Here is a 17,803-nt window from a genome sequence, read left to right as displayed (position 1 = left end):
TGAAGGCTGGGAAAGGCCATGGTGCCCAACCAAGGAGCAAGTGTCCCTGTGAACCCAAACATCCCGGAGTGTCTGGGAACACACTAAGCAAACGGTCCAATCACACACATGAGGCAAAGAGCCAGAAAACTGGCTTAAAAGCAGCTTAGAGGTGCAAGGTGGTACAGATCTCCAGAGCGGTCCTGCTGCCGCCCAGGAGTGCCCTGTATGGAAATCATCATAAAATCTGCTCATCAAGCTGGACTTGTCTGAGTCATTCTTTGGTCTCAGCTCCTTCCCAGTTTGAGGGGGGACATTACAGTCCCAAGTTTTTCTCATAACAGTAAATATTTTTTAACTTTGGAGCAGGCACTATATATGTTTACAAGTATACAAGTCTTAAAACTGTACAAGTTTTAAGACAGACACAGGCTTTTCTTCAAGAAGCCATGAATTGAGGGGAAGGGGATGGAATTGAACTAGCAAATGAGCAAGCAGATTATGTTGCAGTTTTTGTTGTTTCAATAGACAAATAAGTTACGACAATATGTTCCACTATGAGAATATTGTAAAGATTTGCACAGGATGAAGAAAGAGACTCATCAAGAGAGCCTGGAGACATCAAAGCTTTCCAGGGCCAATGATGCCTGAGCTCTATTTGGGGAGAACAATAGGAACTCCGAGGGAGAGAGACGCATTCCGATTAAGAGGAAACTGCATGCGCCAAAGCACAGGTGGGTAATAGGGCACATTTGGGAAACGTAATTTAGAACTAGAGAGCAAGAAAATGACAAATGTTAAAGCTTGAGTAGACGGCAGAAGCCAAATCACAAAAGGCCTTATTTGCCAAGCTAAGGAGTTTGGATTTTATGGTAAAATTGGTGGAGTCAAAGACGGTAGGCAAGGGAAATTGCATAGAAGATAAGTGTATGGGGTTGAAGAGAGCTGATGCCTGATGACTGATGACTGATGCCCCCCAGGAAATCTGGGCTGTTTAAATTCAAGTAGTAGGTAAATGAGGTCCCAGCTCAAACAGGGACAGCACTGACGAAGAACAGAAGACAGATAATTATGTATTAGAATAAATAAGGCACGGTTTTCACAGGCAAGTAGGTGAGAGTGGCGAGTGAGAAGAAACCTGACTCAGGTAGGGTTGCCAAACGCCCTGTATTTAAAGATTTTGTCCTGAATCCTGTATTAACTTGGTTAGGATGCCTTAAATGTATTCAGGGTTTCTCCCCTCATTAATGAAAAATCAGCACTTAAAGCTATGGTTCTGCTTCAGTAATTGGCTCTTAAATTAAGCGCTTAAGTGGCAATACAAGCTGGAAATCATACCTCCACAAATAAAGAGATGAACAATCTCTTTTATGTTCTCTCCTATGTGTTTGAGGGAAGACAAAAGAGGGAAGTGAGAATAAAAGTACTTGTTTTCCATATTAAAGAAAGGAAAAGATTGTTCTTTTGGCCAAATTCCTAAATTGTAAAATAATCTCCAATAATTCGACCTTTGGATCAGTACACATGGTCTGAAAAATCAGTGATGGCCTCACTGCCAGCAGCCACGCTTCTGAGATCAACTTAATGACAGCCTCCGAATGCCACTTAGTGCTGCTTCTAGACCACGATGGGTCAGCAAGTCCCTCCCTCCAGTGACCGTGCTTCTGGAAGTTAGCCGGTCGACAACCATCTAATTCCAGTGACCACACTAACACACTTAAAAGTGTAACAATCCATAAACAACCCTGCCTCTGAAAATTCGCCAATCCCAGACACAGCTGCTCAAAATTTTGGATAAGATCAGCTCTGGCTTTCTTCAGGGATACTGTTCCTGCAAACACAGTTCTCCCTTGCAGGCATGCGTAAAGTTTGACTTTTCTGTGTCACATATCAAGTTCAAGTTTATTGTTAGTTTGTAAGTTTCCAACCTTTCAATAGTTCGGCCTCAATTTATTGGTAATTATGCTTCACTCTTGTGAGATGATCAAACTTAGTATTTTCAATTATTGTGATTACTATAATTTATTTTTTATTTTATATTTTGTGTTAAGGATACTTAATATGAAATCTACCCTATTGCCTATTTTCATTTATGTATATTTGAATCAAAATGCAAGTATAAATTTCATGATTAATTTTCAAGGCCGGGTGCCGTGGCTCACACCAATCCCAGCACTTTGGGAGGCCGAGGTGGGTGGATCACAAGGTCAGGAGATCGAGACCATCCTGGCTAACACGGTGAAACCCTGTCTCTACTAAAAATACAAAACATTAGCCTGTAGTCCCAGCTACTCGGGAGACTGAGGCAGGAGAATGGCATGAACCAGGAAGGCGGAGGTTGCAGTGAGCCAAGATCGTGCCACTGCACTCCAGCCAGGGCGACAGAACGAGACTCTCTCAAAAAAAAAAAAAAAAAAAATTGGCCGGGCGCGGTGGCTCACGCCTGTAATCCCAGCACTTTGGGAGGCCGAGGTGGGCGGATCACGAGGTCAGGAGATCGAGACCATCCTGGCAAACACGGTGAAACCCCTTCTCTACTAAAAACGCAAAAAAATTAGCCGGGCATGGTGGCGGGCGCCTGTAGTCCCAGCTTCTCGGGAGGCTGAGGCAGGAGAATGGCGTGAGCCCAGGAGGCAGCAGAGCTTTCAGTGAGCGGAGATCGCGCCACTGCACTCCAGCCTGGGCGACAGAGCGAGACTCTGTCTCAAAAAAAAAAAAAAAAATTTTTTTCCAAAACATTTGGTATCTATTAAATTAGAGAAAAGATGTTCTGAAGCTCTTTCTACAGTACACAATTGTTCATTCAGTATTGAACATATTGGAAAATCAGATATAAGCCAGGATATACTAACAGCTAAGCCTAAGAGATACATGATTTCCTCAAATAGTGCTAAAGAAACGGATAAAGTAACAAATTTTCTGATGAAAGGAAATTCAGATAAAAATAAAACAACCATAGCCGAAATTATAATGACCTTCCACACTGTATATCACCATCATCAATCTTTTCAGCTCAAATGGCCAATTGGACACACCAAAAGTATTCCTGGTTCTAAAATTGCAAACGAATTTTCAAGGGCCAGGATAAAAGCCACAGTAATAAAAATGTAATCTTTCTGTTTACTACTAGAGACTGTAAAAGATCTAAAATGTCTCTTTTTACAGTATAACCCCAGATGCAAATAATAACAATGAGAATTTTTTTTTTCCTGTGCGATGTTTATCTTTTGAAAAACTGTGCTTATAAAGTTATCTTATCCCTTCTAGATGAGACCTGGGAAATTGAAGTTTTTTGCAGAAACTCAATTAAGTCAAATTGTATTCCTTTGGTTGATATAATACAAATACAAATTTATGTAGATGTGTAGAAGTGCAAACAACTTTTTTTTTTTTTTTTTTTTGAGACGAAGTCTCGCACTGTTACCCGGACTGGAGTGTAATGGCACGATCTCGGCTAACTGCAACCTCCACCTCCTGGGTTCAAGCAATTCTTCTGCCTCAGCCTCCCAAGTAGCTGGGATTACAGGCACCCGCCACCATGCCCAGCTAATTTGTGTGTGTGTGTGTGTTTTTCGTAGAGATGGGGTTTCACCATGTTGGCCAGACTGGTCTCGAACTCCTGACCTCATGATCCACCCACCTCGGCCTCCCAAAGTGCTGGGATTACAGGCGTGAGCCACCGTGCCCAGCCAGAAGTGCAAACAATTGCTATTCAAAATTAAAGCAAAGCTTGGAGTACGCTGTAGAAGGTGTCCTGTCCATATTCTGCATTTCTGCATGATGCTACACAGACAACCTCTGATAGCCATTCTATTGACACTGAAGTCATCATGAAATTGTTTCCTGCCTCGGCATTTAAACTGTTTAAACTGAGCAGTTAAAGGATTTTTGTGATTCTGTTGTCATTCGATATTCTTCTATTCTTCAATTCTCTCTTTAATTCTCTTGCAGTCAGAAACTTGTTGGAACTCCCGGTTTCAACTACAACATGCAAACAGCTTGGAAGTCATCACCCCTATCCTTATAAGAAAAAAGCTAGTCAAGCTGAAAATCAGTGACTTTTATCTTTCCGAGAACTGAAGTCACGACCGTGAAATCTGGAGAGACGGGTGTATCCAGAGACAGAGGTCTGTTTACTTGGAGCCTACTGGAGCCATAAACTGGTCGGAAAACTAACAGGTAATTTTGATGAATTGCTGGAGGTTGAATATGGACTAAACTGAGAATGTGGAACTTCTCGATCCATAGTCATAACGGGTCCCGCATACCGCCACTGCCATTAGCTCCAGGAGTCCCAGCAGATTCACCAGGTGATGATCTGAGAAATATCGCCTGAGGGCTGTGGCAGAAGAAGGGGAATCATTGTGAAATACACCCAGAGTCTTCTCCATAAAAGCCTACACTCCAGGGAAAAGAGTTTGCCAGAGTCTTATGCTAGCTGGAGGAAGGACGTTCCCCCACTCTCTCTGTCCTTCCTGTCTCACCTAAGGGAGAGGAAACTGTCAACATGGCTCAAGACTTTGAGGATTCCAGTAGATTGGAATCCTGCAACCAGGGGAGGGGAGGGAGGACAGGGCAAGGAGGCGAAGTTTTACCACTGGAGAACATTTGAGTAGGTCCAGCCCTTGGATACAGGAGTACTGACAGATTTTACTGGAAGATTATAGCATGCGTCCCGTCTGCCACCATCCCAACAGAGCCACAGTGCAACAGCGCTGGGTTATAGCAGACAGAGCCACAGACTGTCCCTGAGGGGGACCATTTGGGGAAACTCCGTCACAAGTGGAGACCAAAGCAAGGATACTAGAGGAATTTGAAGCCCCTGGCACCTATGAGTAGGTAATTTCTAGCCAAATTCATATAAATAAAGCAGCTAATGAAAATGATTACACATCATGAACTTCTGGGACTTATCCCAGAAGTCCAACGTTTGTTCAACATGTGAAAATCAACCACACCACATTTAATAGAATGGGTAGGGGGGACGTGTTTATCTTGATGCAGAAAAAGCATATCACAAAATGCAGCAAACTCTACACTTACACCAACGTTGGGATTTCAGCACTTCCTGTTTCACTGGAAGCTCGGTGAAGTCGAAAACAATTCAGAAATCATGGATGTTCATTGGTGCAAAATAGGACAACCTCTTTTTTTTTTTTTTTTTTTTTTTTTTTTGAGACGGAGTCTCGCTCTGTTGCCCAGGCTGGAGTGCAGTGGCGTGATCTTGGCTCACTGCAAGCTCCGCCTCCCAGGTTCACGCCATTCTCCTGCCTCAGCCTCCCAAGTAGCGGGGACTACAGGCGCCCGCCACCTCGCCCGGCTAATTTTTTGTATTTTTAGTGAAGACGGGGTTTCACCATGTTGGCCAGGATGGTCTGGATCTCCTGACCTCGTGATCCACCCGCCTCGGCCTCCCAAAGTGCTGGGTTTACAGGCGTGAGCCACCGCACCTCAGCCAAGACAACCTCCTATTTTGCAGTTGGGGACACAGGGCCCAGAATCCTTCCAAATCCTTGTGCAAGTTGAAGGCAGTCACAACCCCACCCAGGTATCCAATCAAACCCTGGATTAGGTACCACCCTGAAGGGATTTGGCTGATGCCATCAAAGTCCCAAATCCTTAAGCTAATCAACAGGGAGTACATCTGGGGTGGACCTGATTCAATCAGGAGGGTGAGATATAAGTTCTCCTTTTTTGCAGGGGAAGACACCGGCACCCAGCGAGAGCAGAGGATGTGCTGGAGCTCACAGAGCAAGTGAAAGTGCTGAGACTCAGTCTCAGACTGTTTCATTGAAAAGCAAGGTTTTAGGCTGGATGTGGTGGCTCATGCCTGTAATCCCAGCACTCTGGGAGGCCAAGGCGGGCAGATCATGAGGTCAGGAGATCGAGACCATCCTGGCCAACATGGCAAAAGCCCATCTCTACTAAAAATACAGAAAGTAGCCAGTATTGCTGGCGCATGCCTGTAATCCAGCTACTGGGGATGCTGAGAAAGGAGAATTGCTTGAACTCGGGAGGCAGAGGCTGCAGTGAGCCGAGATTGTACCACTGCACTCCAGCCTGGGCGACAGAGAGAGACTCCATCTCAAAAAAAAAAAAAAGAACAAGAAAACCAAGGTCTTGATACCCAGCACCCACTGCAAGTCATGGCCTGTTCCCTGACTGGGGCTGGCTTCTGCCCTTTGGGCCTTGTGCTCTGCTCCTACGCAGCGATATCCACTGCCTGGAAACATGCCTGTGGCCCCTCTGTCTCCACTCTCCAGTCTCATCCCCTGTGCATGCCCCTCCTTCCACAGCCGGGTTAAGAGTGCGTAAATTCTCTCTCTGCTCTCAACTTCTGTTTCATGACACTTTGTTGTTATCCCTAAAATATTATATTCCTTTGTCACTAAAACAATGACTCCTTATCTGCAAAAGCACCTCTTCTGGTTCTCATCCATAGCTCAGCAGACACTTCTGAGATTTCTGTAGACATCCACGATTTCTGACTTGCTTCCCAAATCTCTTCTGTTGACAATGATTTCTGCCCAGGAACCCTGATATCACTACGTACCCATTTGTTTTAGTCCATTTGGGCTACTACAATGTAATTCCACAAACTGGCTATGCTATAAAAACAAAAAGGTATTTCTCGCATTGTGGAGGTTGGGAAGTCCAAGAGGAGGCTGTGGTAGACTCGGTGTCTGATGAGGGCCCACTTTCTGGCTCACAGAAGGCGCCTTCTAGCTCCTTCTTTGGGTGGTGAAGGGGTTGCAAGCTCTCTTTGGACTCCTGTAAGGATCCTAATCCTATGCACGAGGGCTCCCCCTCATGACTCAGCTAGTCTTAATCACCTCCCGAGGGCCTCATGCCCTCACACCATCACATTAGGCTGTGGGGTTTCAACACATGAATGTTGGGGCACACAAGCATTCAGATGTGACACACTTAATTCCCAATTACTTTTCTCCAATGACTTCATTCCTTCCAGATCCCCTTGAATTCCAAAACTGTGGCTGTGTGAATTATTTGGGATTGGTATTGAAACAATTGGTGATTTTCTTTTAAATTTTTTTTGGGGGATATATGTGATAATTTACTACATTCATATAATTGGTAAAAATTAGATCAGTATAGTTGGGATATCATCAATCACCTTAAATATTTGTCTTTTCTTTTTTTTTTTGAGACAGAGTTTTGCTCTGTCACCCAGGTTGGAGTGCAGTGGCACGACCTCAGCTCACAGCAACCTCCGCCTCCCAGGTTCAAGTGATTCTCCTGCCTCAGCCTCCCGAGTAGCTGGGACTACAGGTACACACCACCACGCCCAACTAATTTTTGTATTTTTAGTAGAGATGGGGTTTCACCATGTTGGCCAGGATGGTCTCCATCTCTTGACCTCATGATCCACCTGCCTTGGCCTCCCAAAGTGCTGGAATTACAGGCATGAGCCACTGTGCCCAGCCAAATATTTGTTTTCTTTATGGTCGAGACTGTCAAATTACTCTCTCCTAGCTATTTTGAAATATACAATAGATTATTGTAAACTATGGTCACCCTACTGATGTATCAAACACTAGGTCTTATTTCTTTATCGAACTGTATATTGGGACCCATTAATCAATCTCTCGTCTCTCATAATGTTGAAAATAGAAGCAGCTCTAAACCATGGTGAAATCCACTCCCTTTATAAGGTAAATACTGGACCATTAGACTTGAACATTGCAGGCTTTGCCCTAGAGAGGGGCCCTAGAAAGAATCCTGGGCTAGAATGGAGGACCAAGTCTCCTCAGGGTTTTGTCTCCTGTGTTCCAGCTCACGCTTGTGAAGGGAGTGACTTCTGTAAGCCCAGTGCATCACACTGTGGGGCAGGTGAAGCACCCTGACACGGGACCTTGCCTGTGGACGCCCTCTGCACACCTGCCCACAGGGCTTGCCACGCGAGCGTGCCCAGGCCTCACTCCTGCTACTCCTCAGCAACGGGTGGACAAAGCAGCAGCCCTGAGGACCTGTCCTGGCCTCTCCTGTTCTGAGTGGACACGGCCTCTCCCTCAAGGCTGAGATCCAGAGAGGAAGATGATGTCCTCATGGAATCTGTTCTCTCAGGTGCTCTCTCCTGCGTCTTTGGCATGGGGAGGGCTGGGCTCTGTCTGCACAGTGGAATCACCCTGTGTGTTTGTCTCCATGACTTCTCTCTTCTCTGACCTCTCAGCTACTACTTCAGACCCTCTTGATACCATTTAGGTGGAAATTTACATGGGCCGGGCACAGTGGCTCATGTCTGTAATCCCAGCACTTTGGGAGGCTGAGGCGGGCAGATCACGAAGTCAGGAGGTCAAGACCAGCCTGGCCAACATGGTGAAACCCCATCTCTACTAAAAAATACAAAAATTAGCTGGGTGTGGTCGCAGGCGCCTGTTATCCCAGCTACTCGGGAGGCCGAGGCAGAAGAATTGCTTGAACCCGGGAGGCGGAGGTTGCAGTGAACCGAGATGGCGCCACTGCACTCCAGTCTGAGCAACAGAGAGAGACTCCGTCTTGAAAACAAAGAAAAATTTCCTGGGTGTGGTGGCTCACACCTGTATTCCCAGCCCTTTGGGAGGCTGAGGCAGGCGGATCATGAGGTCAGGAGTTCAAGACCAGCCTGGCCAATATGGTGAAAGCCCATCTCTACTAAAACTACAAAAATTAGCCGGGTGTGGTGGCGTGTGCCTGTAGTCCCAGTTACTTGGGAGGCTGAGGTCGAAAAATCACCTGAATCCAGGAGGCGGAGGTTGCAGTGAGCTGAGATCATTCCACTGCACTCCAGCCTGGGCGACAGAGCGAGACTCCATGTCAAAAAAAGAAAGAAAGAAAGAAAGAAAAAAGAAGGAAGGAAGGAAGGAAGGAAGGAAGGAAGGAAGGAAGGAGGGAGGGAGGGAGGGAGGGAGGGAGGGAGGGAGGGAGGGAGGGAGGGAGGGAAGGAAGGAAGGAGTGCCATGTATTCTCTCCCAACATTTCTTTCAAACTCCCTTGTTGCATGACACTTAATCTCTCTTAGATCAATTTCCCTTTGTCATTAGGGAACCTGAAAAGACTCCATTTTGATTTGCAAATAAAAAACTTCCTTGGTACATCAGAAACTACTACTGGCTCACCCTGTCCTGTTTCTTTTCTTTCTTTCTTTCTTTCTTTTTTTTTATTATTATTAATCCAAGGAGGTTCTTTGCAATTTTTATTAGTTTAAAAAATATTTGGCCAGGTGCAGTGGCTCACGCCTGTAATCTCAGGACTTTGGGAGGCTGAGGTGGGCGGATCACCTGAGGTTGGGAGTTCGAGACCAGCCTGACCAACATGGAGAAACCCCGTCTCTACTAAAAATACAAAATTAGTTGGGCATGGTGGTGCATGCCTGTAATCCCAGCGACTCTGGAGGCTGAGGTTGAACCCAGGAGGTGGAGGTTCCGGTGAGCCAAGAACGCACCATCGCACTCCAGCATAGACAACAAGAGCGGAAACTCGGTCTCAAAAAAATATATTTTAATAATAAATATATGTCTATAAATATGTAATACATAAATAGGTATATATATAAATAGATGTATTTATGTATTTAAATTAGATATATTTATGTATTTAAATATATATATATTTTTTTGAGATGGAGTTTCAGTCTGTCACCCAGGCTGGAGTGCAGTGGCGTGATCTTGTCTCATTGCAACCTCCACCTCCCAGGTTCAAGAGATTCTCCTACCTCAGACTCCCAAGTAGCTGGGATTACCTGCATGTACCACCACACTAATTAAAAATATATATATATTTTAAAACTAATCCAGGGAAGCCTGTCCAGTGTCTGACCCGTGCAGATCTTCCTTCATGCAGACACACCCCATTACCTTACACTTCCGTTACTTTCAGTCACTCCCCCAGTATTCTACCCTGTTGCTCTTCTAGTTTCCAAAAATCCAGCCAAAATTCATCATATATTAATTTTTTACACTGAAACATTGAAACAGTATCCCCTAAATTAGATGATTTTCCCAAATGTTTAAAACTGAACACCTGGCCGGGCACGGTGGCTCACGCCTGTAATCCCAGCACTTTGGGAGGCCGAGGCAGGTGGATCATGAGGTCAGGAGATCGAGACCATCTGGCTATGAAACCCCATCTCTACTAAAAAAAATACAAAAAAATTAGCCAGGCGTGATGGTGGGCACCTGCAGTCCCAGTTACTTGGGAGGCTGAGGTAGGAGAATGGTGTGAACCTGGAAGGCGGAGCTTGCAGTGATCACGCCACTGCACTCCAGCCTGGGCGACAGAGCGAGATACTGTCTCAAAAAAAAAAAAAAGCAAAAAACAGAAAACAAAAAAACTGAACACCCATGTTTCCTCACCCTTGAAAAGACAAGCAGCCCTGAAAATGTGTGAAAACCGTTTCTTTTAAATTCACGCCCTCCTGTCTAATACATCTCAAAGCCCAAGAAGGCTTTCCTAAGTCAGGCCCCAATCTCCTGCCCTGGGCCCCAGAACCGCCGTGGCACTTCCATCTGTCGTCGGAAATAAAACGGTCCCTGGCCTTCCAAGTCTCTTCAAGCTCAGCCTCTCAGCCCGGATTGTGCATCAGACCCACCTGGGACCCTCCGAGCTCCTGGTGCTCAGGATCAACCTGGATGGCCACACTGGAATCTCTGAGAAGGGACTCTCAGGGTGGTCACACCCTCTCTTTGGAGTGCTAGCCTGAAGCCTGGGCAGTTCTAATCTAATCTCCCACCTCCCAGGGGCCCAGTGAGGTGGGGCAGGACCAAGGTGGGCCCTGGACTCAGTGTAGTTCATGGCAAAGCCCATGGCACTCCTTTAAGGCAAAGAGCTCATGCTTGACTAGTGTTAGAACCACCAGAAGACTTTTCACCACACAGTGACCAGCCCAGGATAACTGAATTTGTACGACTGGAATTGGCCTTTGAGAAAGTCTTCCAGCGGATTCCATCGTAGAGTCAGGGCTGGGAAGCTGTCCTTTCACGGGATTCACCTGTAGACACGATCCACAATTTCACTGAATGCATAGGCCAGTGGGAGAGCTAGACTTGACCAGGGAGTTGTGTTGAAATGTACTGTGTCCAAGTTGAGGACAGCATGGTGAGGCAGCGCCTGTGAGGAGTGCCAGGGTTGGAGAAGGCCTCCATGCCCAGGGCGACGGGGGCCTGCAGGAGGAGCGGGCCTGCTGGGTGACTGGTGATGGGAGCAGAGCAACAAGCAGAAGCAGCAAAGGCCCAAGGCCACACAGTGCCCAGCGTGTTCAGGAAATGGGAGAAGCCTGGAGCCCGGACAGAGAAAATCAGCTTGATCTGAAGCTGTCCCACGGCCATGGAATGAAGAATGTCTGCCCTGAAAAGTCACAGAAACAGGCTTGGGTGCAGACCGAGGACAAGATAAGCAGGGTCCCCATTAGAATGCAACAGCTGTGGCCCGTGGAAGGAACCTTGATGCCTGCACTATTTTAATTTCAGCATGAATAAAAAGTCAGTTAATGGTACTTATTTAGAAAATAGGGTATCAGGCTGGTTGCGATGGCTCATGCCTGTAATTCCAGCATTTTGGGAGGCCAAGGTGGGTGGATCACCTGAGGCCAGGAGTTCAAGACCAGCCTGACCAACACGGTGAAACCCGTCTCTACTAGAAATACAAGATAAGCCCGGTGTGGAGGCACACGCCTGTAATCCCAGCTACTTGGGCGGCTGAGGCAGGAGAATTGCTTGACACCAGGAGGCAGAGGTTGCAGTGAGCTGAGATTGCACCACTGCACTCCAGCTTGGGTGAGAGAGTGAGACTCTATCAGAAAAAAAAAAAAAAAAAGAAGGAATGAAAATCGGCTACCAATCATTTCTGATTGAGAAGAAGCTGTCATTGGGAATAAAGAATTCAGGAATTATTTCTGCACTTCTGTTTTTGAAACAGCCTGGATGCAGTTGCTATTTATACCAAGGCAGAAACCCTGAAGATGAGTTGAATGGGAGGTGATGCTGGGGGTGAATACGCTGAGTGGAGGCTCCTGCTAGATGTAGAGCTGAGATGCCTAAAGTTCCTATTTGCCTCCAACAAGACAGAAGGCTCAAGCCTGGGGAAAAAGATGATGTTCATTAACATTTGGGGGAGAGGAAGGAATAACTTGGTCAGATTTTTGTCTCAGATGGTCCCTGAGGCAGAGTGGGGGTGTATTGGACAGGCCCAAAGTGGGAAGCATAGGGAACAGTTTCCGGGCCATATGGGCATCCGGAAACAGAGGCCTGAAATGTCTGTGGAAATGAAGAAAATGTGATATTTTTAGACAACATGGAAAAGCAAAGATTAGTCTTAAGCCAATACACGTGGAGTTTGTTCTGACTTAACAGGGTACCACTAGGCTGAGCATGGTGGCTCACACCTGCAATCTCAGCACTTTGGGAGGCCGAGGCAGGAGGATTGCTTGAAATGAAGAGTTCACAACCAGCCTGAGCAACGTAGTGAGACCCTGTCTCTTCAAAAAAAAAAAAAAAAAAAAAAAAAAAAAAAAAGCCAAGCGTGGTGGCACAAGCACCTGTAGTAATCCTAGCTACTTGAGAGACTGAGGCAGTAGGATCACTTGCCCAGGAGTTTGAGGCTGCAGTGAGCTGTGATCATGCCACTGCACCTCAGACTGGGCAGCAGAGCAAGACCCTGCCCCTAAAAATAAAACATGGGTAGAAATAAAGTACCAATCACTGTAAAGCCCCCTTTCCTGTCTTCTCAGACGCTATCATGAGCTAAAAGCCATGAATCAGGATTGTGTCGAGTAGAGTGGAATCAATCCCAAGAGTTAAGATTTATTCTGAGGGGCATCCCTAATCCTGGACTGCATCTGAGATTCTGAAGCCAAAAAACAACCTAGGAGTTGTTTCCCTCCCATGCTGGGTACTCAGCACCCTCCCTCTCGGTCCCCACCATCACTTACTTTCCCAAACTATTAACCACCCTCCATTATCCCTCTCTGCTTCCTCACTTCTGTATATGCACATCTCAAGTCTGTCCTCTTGTCAGGAGAAGGCTCTGTTTGCCTCTCTCCTCCCTACCCTAAACTCCTTTTCAATCTAAGCTTCTCAGAGAGGGCCCCACATCCATAACTGCCATCCATGACCATCCATTCACCCTCACCCAGCTGAAGCCCAGTCTCTTCCCCGAATCCTCACATCACAGTTAATCCTCAGAGGCCAAACCCTAAGGACGTCGCTGACCATCAGCGCCAGCTCAGGGGGAAGGGGTGATCTGTGGGAATGTAACAACCCGTCCCTTTGCCTTTGGAGATGCTGGGCTCAGAGACCCTTAGAACCCCTGCCGAGCTGATCTCCAATCTCCCTGTCGCAGTTATTCAATCATATTCTAGTCTGGATGAAGGGATTTTGCAGATGTGATTAAAGTACTAAATTAGTTTATCTTTAGTTAATCCAAAGTCTCAAGGTTGGGTGGGTCTAACCCAATCACATTTAAGATATTTAAACATGGTCGATCTGCACTGGCTTCAGAGACCTCCAGAAGCAGAGAGAAGCACACACGTTTCCACACTCCGGCTGCCCCTGACTCTCCTAGGTTCGGTCAGCGGAGACTAAGTACCAGTGTTCCGCCAACCCAGGAACAGAGCAGGCCCTGCAGGCGCAGCGAGAAGACAGATTCCCCGGAGAGCACTCAGGAGGAAAAATGGAGGTAACTTTAAGGCAGCCCGATGCCTGTTTCGTGGGAGGGTGGCTGGGGTTGTCTTTCATTTCATCTCACAAGAATTTTTGCAGCCATTGAAATGTACGCTGTTCCTTTTTATTTTATTTATTTATTTTTTGAGACGGAGTCTCGCTCTGTCGCCCAGGCTGGAGTGCAGTGGTGCGATCTCAGCTCACTGCAAACTCCCAACTCCCGGGTTCACGCCATTCTCCTGCCTCAGCCTCCCGAGCAGCTGGGACTACAGGCGCCGCCACCACGCCCGGCTCATTTTTTTTTTGTATTTTCAGTAGAGACAGGGTTTCAAAGTGTGTTAGCCAGGATGGTCTGGATCTCCTAACATGATCCACCCGCCTCGGCCTCCCAAAGTGCTGGGATTACAGGCATGAGCCATCTTACCCTCGCAGGTGCCCGCTTCCTCTGTATGCTCAGCCACAGGCGTTCTCTAGTAGCTGTTTTGAAGTCTAGCTCCACTGATTCCACCATCTGTGTCATTTCTTGGTCTCTTGATGGATTTTCTACCAGTGGTGAATTGTGTTTCTCTGTTTTGTTGTATGCCGGGCCATTGAAGGTAGGAGGCCAGCCCTGTGCATTTTACGTGATTAGGTGCCAAATACTTCGTGTTCTTTTAACTAATGTTGGGCTTTTGTTTGTCATGCAGTTAAATTATTTGGAATTAGACTGATGCTTTGGGGGATCGTTTTGAATCTTTGTTAGTTGGTATGAGAAGAAACTTCAGTCTGTGGGTAATTTGACCCCACTGCTGAGGCCCTGCTCTCCTAGCACTCTCTTCAAAGGCCCTTGGACTAGGCAGACTTTTCACTCCAGCTGTGGAGACTCAGATTCTCCATCGCCCAGAGTGACCCCAGGAATTTTTCAGCCTGGTCCTTTCTCGCGGTGCTTTCCCAGCCCAGGCAGTTTCGTCTCATTCATGCTCTGATCTCTGCTTGGACGGGGGACTTCCCAGTAGATCCACAGAGCTCTCTCTCTTCCCTCTCTCCACCCTCTCCCCAGTACTGCTTCTGTGTCCTATACTTGCCACTGTGAGGTCCAGCAGACTCTCCTGAAGTTCTCAGCTCAGGAGAACACATACGCTCTGCTTGATTTCCCTCTCCCTGCTCTCCAGCCTGGAAACTGGATGCAGGTTTGAGCTGGGTACTTGTAGGAGCCCCAAGTCTTGTTTCCTGCCTTCACTCCATTGCCCCATGCGCCCTTTTCCAGTGTCTAAAACCCCTGGGTTCATGTTGTTCGTCTGGCAGTTTACTTTTTAAATACAAAAAAAGCCAGTCGCAGTGGCTCACGCCTGTAATCCCAGCACTTTGGGAGACCAAGACAGGCCGAGACAGGCGGATCACTTGAGGTCAGGGGTTCGAGACCAGCCTGACTAACATGGTGAAACCCCGTCTCTACTAAAGAAACACAAAACATTAGCCAGGTGTGGTGGTGCGTGCCTGCAATCCCAGCTACTTGGGAGGCTGAAGCAGGAGAAGCACTTGAACCCAGGAGGCAGAAGTTGCAGTGAGCTGAGATTACACCACTGCCCTCCAGCCTGGTGACAGAGCAAGACTCTGTCTCAAAAAAAAAAAAAAAAAAAAAAAAGATATTCTAATATGTAAATATTTATCTTTTTTTTTATTATTATTATTAGAAAGTAACACTTCCCACCGAAACTACCAGAAACATCCAGAAAATGAAGCAGAAAAATGCAGCCCAGGAATCAGAAAAGGCCTCAGGTATGGGGTCCTCAGAGTCTTATATGTAGTAGAGAAAATTTTCCAGCCCACCTCCGTCTTCTCGAGTCTGATATGCTCATCCCAGCCCCAAGAGGGGGCATCTCAGGGGATTCCAGGGCTGCCCTCAGCATCCCCCAAGCTCCCTGCCCACAGCTCGGGTGACAGTGAGAGGCCCCGCAGGGGTGGGATGTGAGTCCCACATCAGAGGAGCGCTCCCAGGCAGCAAATACGCCGTCACACCCTGTCAGTATCCTCTGAGACATTTTAAGGAAGTTGAGCAAGACCCAGGCTCTCAGGTGCCTCCTTGCCTGTCCCAGTGACCGGATGTGTCAGGCATCAGGACTTAGGCAGATACCGAATCTCTCACTTCTCCTTTGAGGTCCTATTATCTCCCGTAACTGAATAAAGTCAAGTTCAGACCTGTCCGTGTAGAGGCAGCATCTTGCACGTGTGCAGGTGAGTTATGCCAAAGTACATCCATATTCCTCTTTCCTTCCAGTCCGGTCAATTAAACCTTGGAGTGACCAGGAAATCCAGAGTTTCCTGCAGGAATGGGAATTTCTTGAACGTGAAGTGTACAGGGTGAAGAAGAAGTACCACGTAGTATCAAAAACAATTGCCCAGCGTCTCAAGCAGAGAGGTATGAAGAAGAGCTGGCAGGAATGTCTCCAGATGCTAATAAGCTTGCAGGACTTATACTTCACTATTCAGGAGGCCAACCAGAGGCCAAGGTGCCTACCCTTGCCATGTCCTTATGGCGAGGCCCTGCACAGGATTCTGGGATACAGATGGAAAATCGGTGTCTTCTCAGGTTTGTGTGTTTTGTATTCATCTTCATAGTCCTTTAGTGACTGCCATTGGCTTCCCCCACCCCACCCCCACCATCCTTGTGCCCTGAGTAGAGCAGAGAATGACGAGACAGGCCCCTGCCCAGAGCCCCTGGCACACAGCACAGGGGACTTGCTGCTCTGATGGGCTGCCTGCCTCTATTTTTCCTTTTTGTTCTTCCCCAAAGTAATAATGCTGAGGACTTTGTTCAGGGACTTGTTCAGAATGGACATGGCCCTGGGGCTGGGTGAGGTCACAGGCAAGGATTCAGGTACAGGGTGGGTGATGCCCTCACGAGCCCTCCATGTGTCTTCTGTCTCTCTCAGGTCCTCCCTGTGCAGATGCGGTTGACCTCGCACCTCCTGAGCACCAGCCCCAGGCCTGTGGCATTCCCATAGCCGTTCAGGAGCCGACGTGGGCCCCGACACCTGTGATCTATGTGGGAAATCCTCCGGTACCCGAATGGGAGCCCTGGAACACGAATAGTCATGCTCCATATATGAATCCTGCTTTTCCCCCAGCAGCCCCAGGCCCCCTACCACAGTGGGCCATCTCTACTGACTGATCCAGATCTTGAAGACAATTAGAATCTGGATCCCGATTCTTCAGAAAGACTGAAAAGTAGCACAATCTGTGTGTGTTAGTGCATGACTCCTTCCCCTCCTCACCTGGTGCAATGAGAATAAATGTGAAATAAATGATCGACCGTGACCTCATCCCTTTCTGGCTCGTGCTTGTGGCTTGGGTTGAACCTCCAATTGTAGAGACCATGGGACAGGGAGGGGGCTCAGCCCCCTGGTGACCTGGGACCCATCCTTTCATTCCTGCATCATGCTTCCTGCATGGAAGCCCCTTTGTAGTAAGGGACAACTTTTACCCCGGAGGTAACTGCTCAATCCTGCCTTCATTTCCTGGCTGTGTGACCACAGAAACCTTTTTTTTTTTTTTTTTTTTTGAGATGGAGTCTCACTTTGTTGCCCAGGCTGGAGTGCAGTGGTGTAATCTCCGCTCACTGCAACCTCCACCTCCTGGATTCAAGCAATTCGCTGCCTCAGCCTCCCACGTAGCCAGGATTACAGGCGCCCGCTACCATGCCCAGCTAATTTTTGTATTTTTAGTAGAAACGGAGTTTCACCATCTTGGCCAGGCTGCTCTTGAACTCCTGACCTCAGGTGATCCACTCCCCTTGGCCTCACAAAATGCTGGGATTACAGGCGTGAGCCTCTGCGCCCAGCCAGAACTTTTATTTCATGTTTCTGAGCCCCCAGATCCTCATATTAAAATTGAAGCTGATATCTTACTTCAGGAGAGAGTTTTTGGGAAAAAACACATACCTGGCATAATCACTCTGTGTTACGTTCATTTTCCCACATTTCTCAGTGGTCTCATTGAGAAGTGAAGCCAGCTGGCTTCTGGGTGGGGTGGGGACTTGTAGAACTTTTCTGTCTAGTGAGAGGAGTGTAAATGCACCAATCAGTGCTCTGTGTCTAGCTAGAGGATTGTAAATGCACCAATCAGCATTCTGTAAAAATGGACTAATCAGCACTCTGTAAAATGGACCAATCAGCAGGACATGGGCGGGG

General features: G+C 47.2%; 1 protein-coding gene across 1 annotated transcript; it reads left to right on the top strand.

The window, feature by feature from the left end:
• The first annotated feature begins 7,598 nt into the window (after positions 1–7,598).
• On the top strand, positions 7,599–16,820 carry MSANTD5 (Myb/SANT DNA binding domain containing 5). Its single transcript, XM_078004380.1, has 6 exons — positions 7,599–7,652; positions 11,070–11,405; positions 13,537–13,650; positions 15,308–15,392; positions 15,892–16,203; positions 16,547–16,820. The coding sequence occupies exons 1-6, from the start codon at positions 7,599–7,601 to the stop codon at positions 16,783–16,785; spliced, it is 1,140 nt and encodes a 379-aa protein (XP_077860506.1). The 3' UTR covers positions 16,786–16,820.
• Positions 16,821–17,803: the final 983 nt, after the last annotated feature.

The sequence above is a fragment of the Macaca mulatta genome, chromosome 6 (assembly GCF_049350105.2).
Source record: "Macaca mulatta isolate MMU2019108-1 chromosome 6, T2T-MMU8v2.0, whole genome shotgun sequence".
Lineage (NCBI taxonomy): Eukaryota > Metazoa > Chordata > Mammalia > Primates > Cercopithecidae > Macaca > Macaca mulatta.
This window is presented reverse-complemented; position numbering and strand designations above follow the sequence as displayed.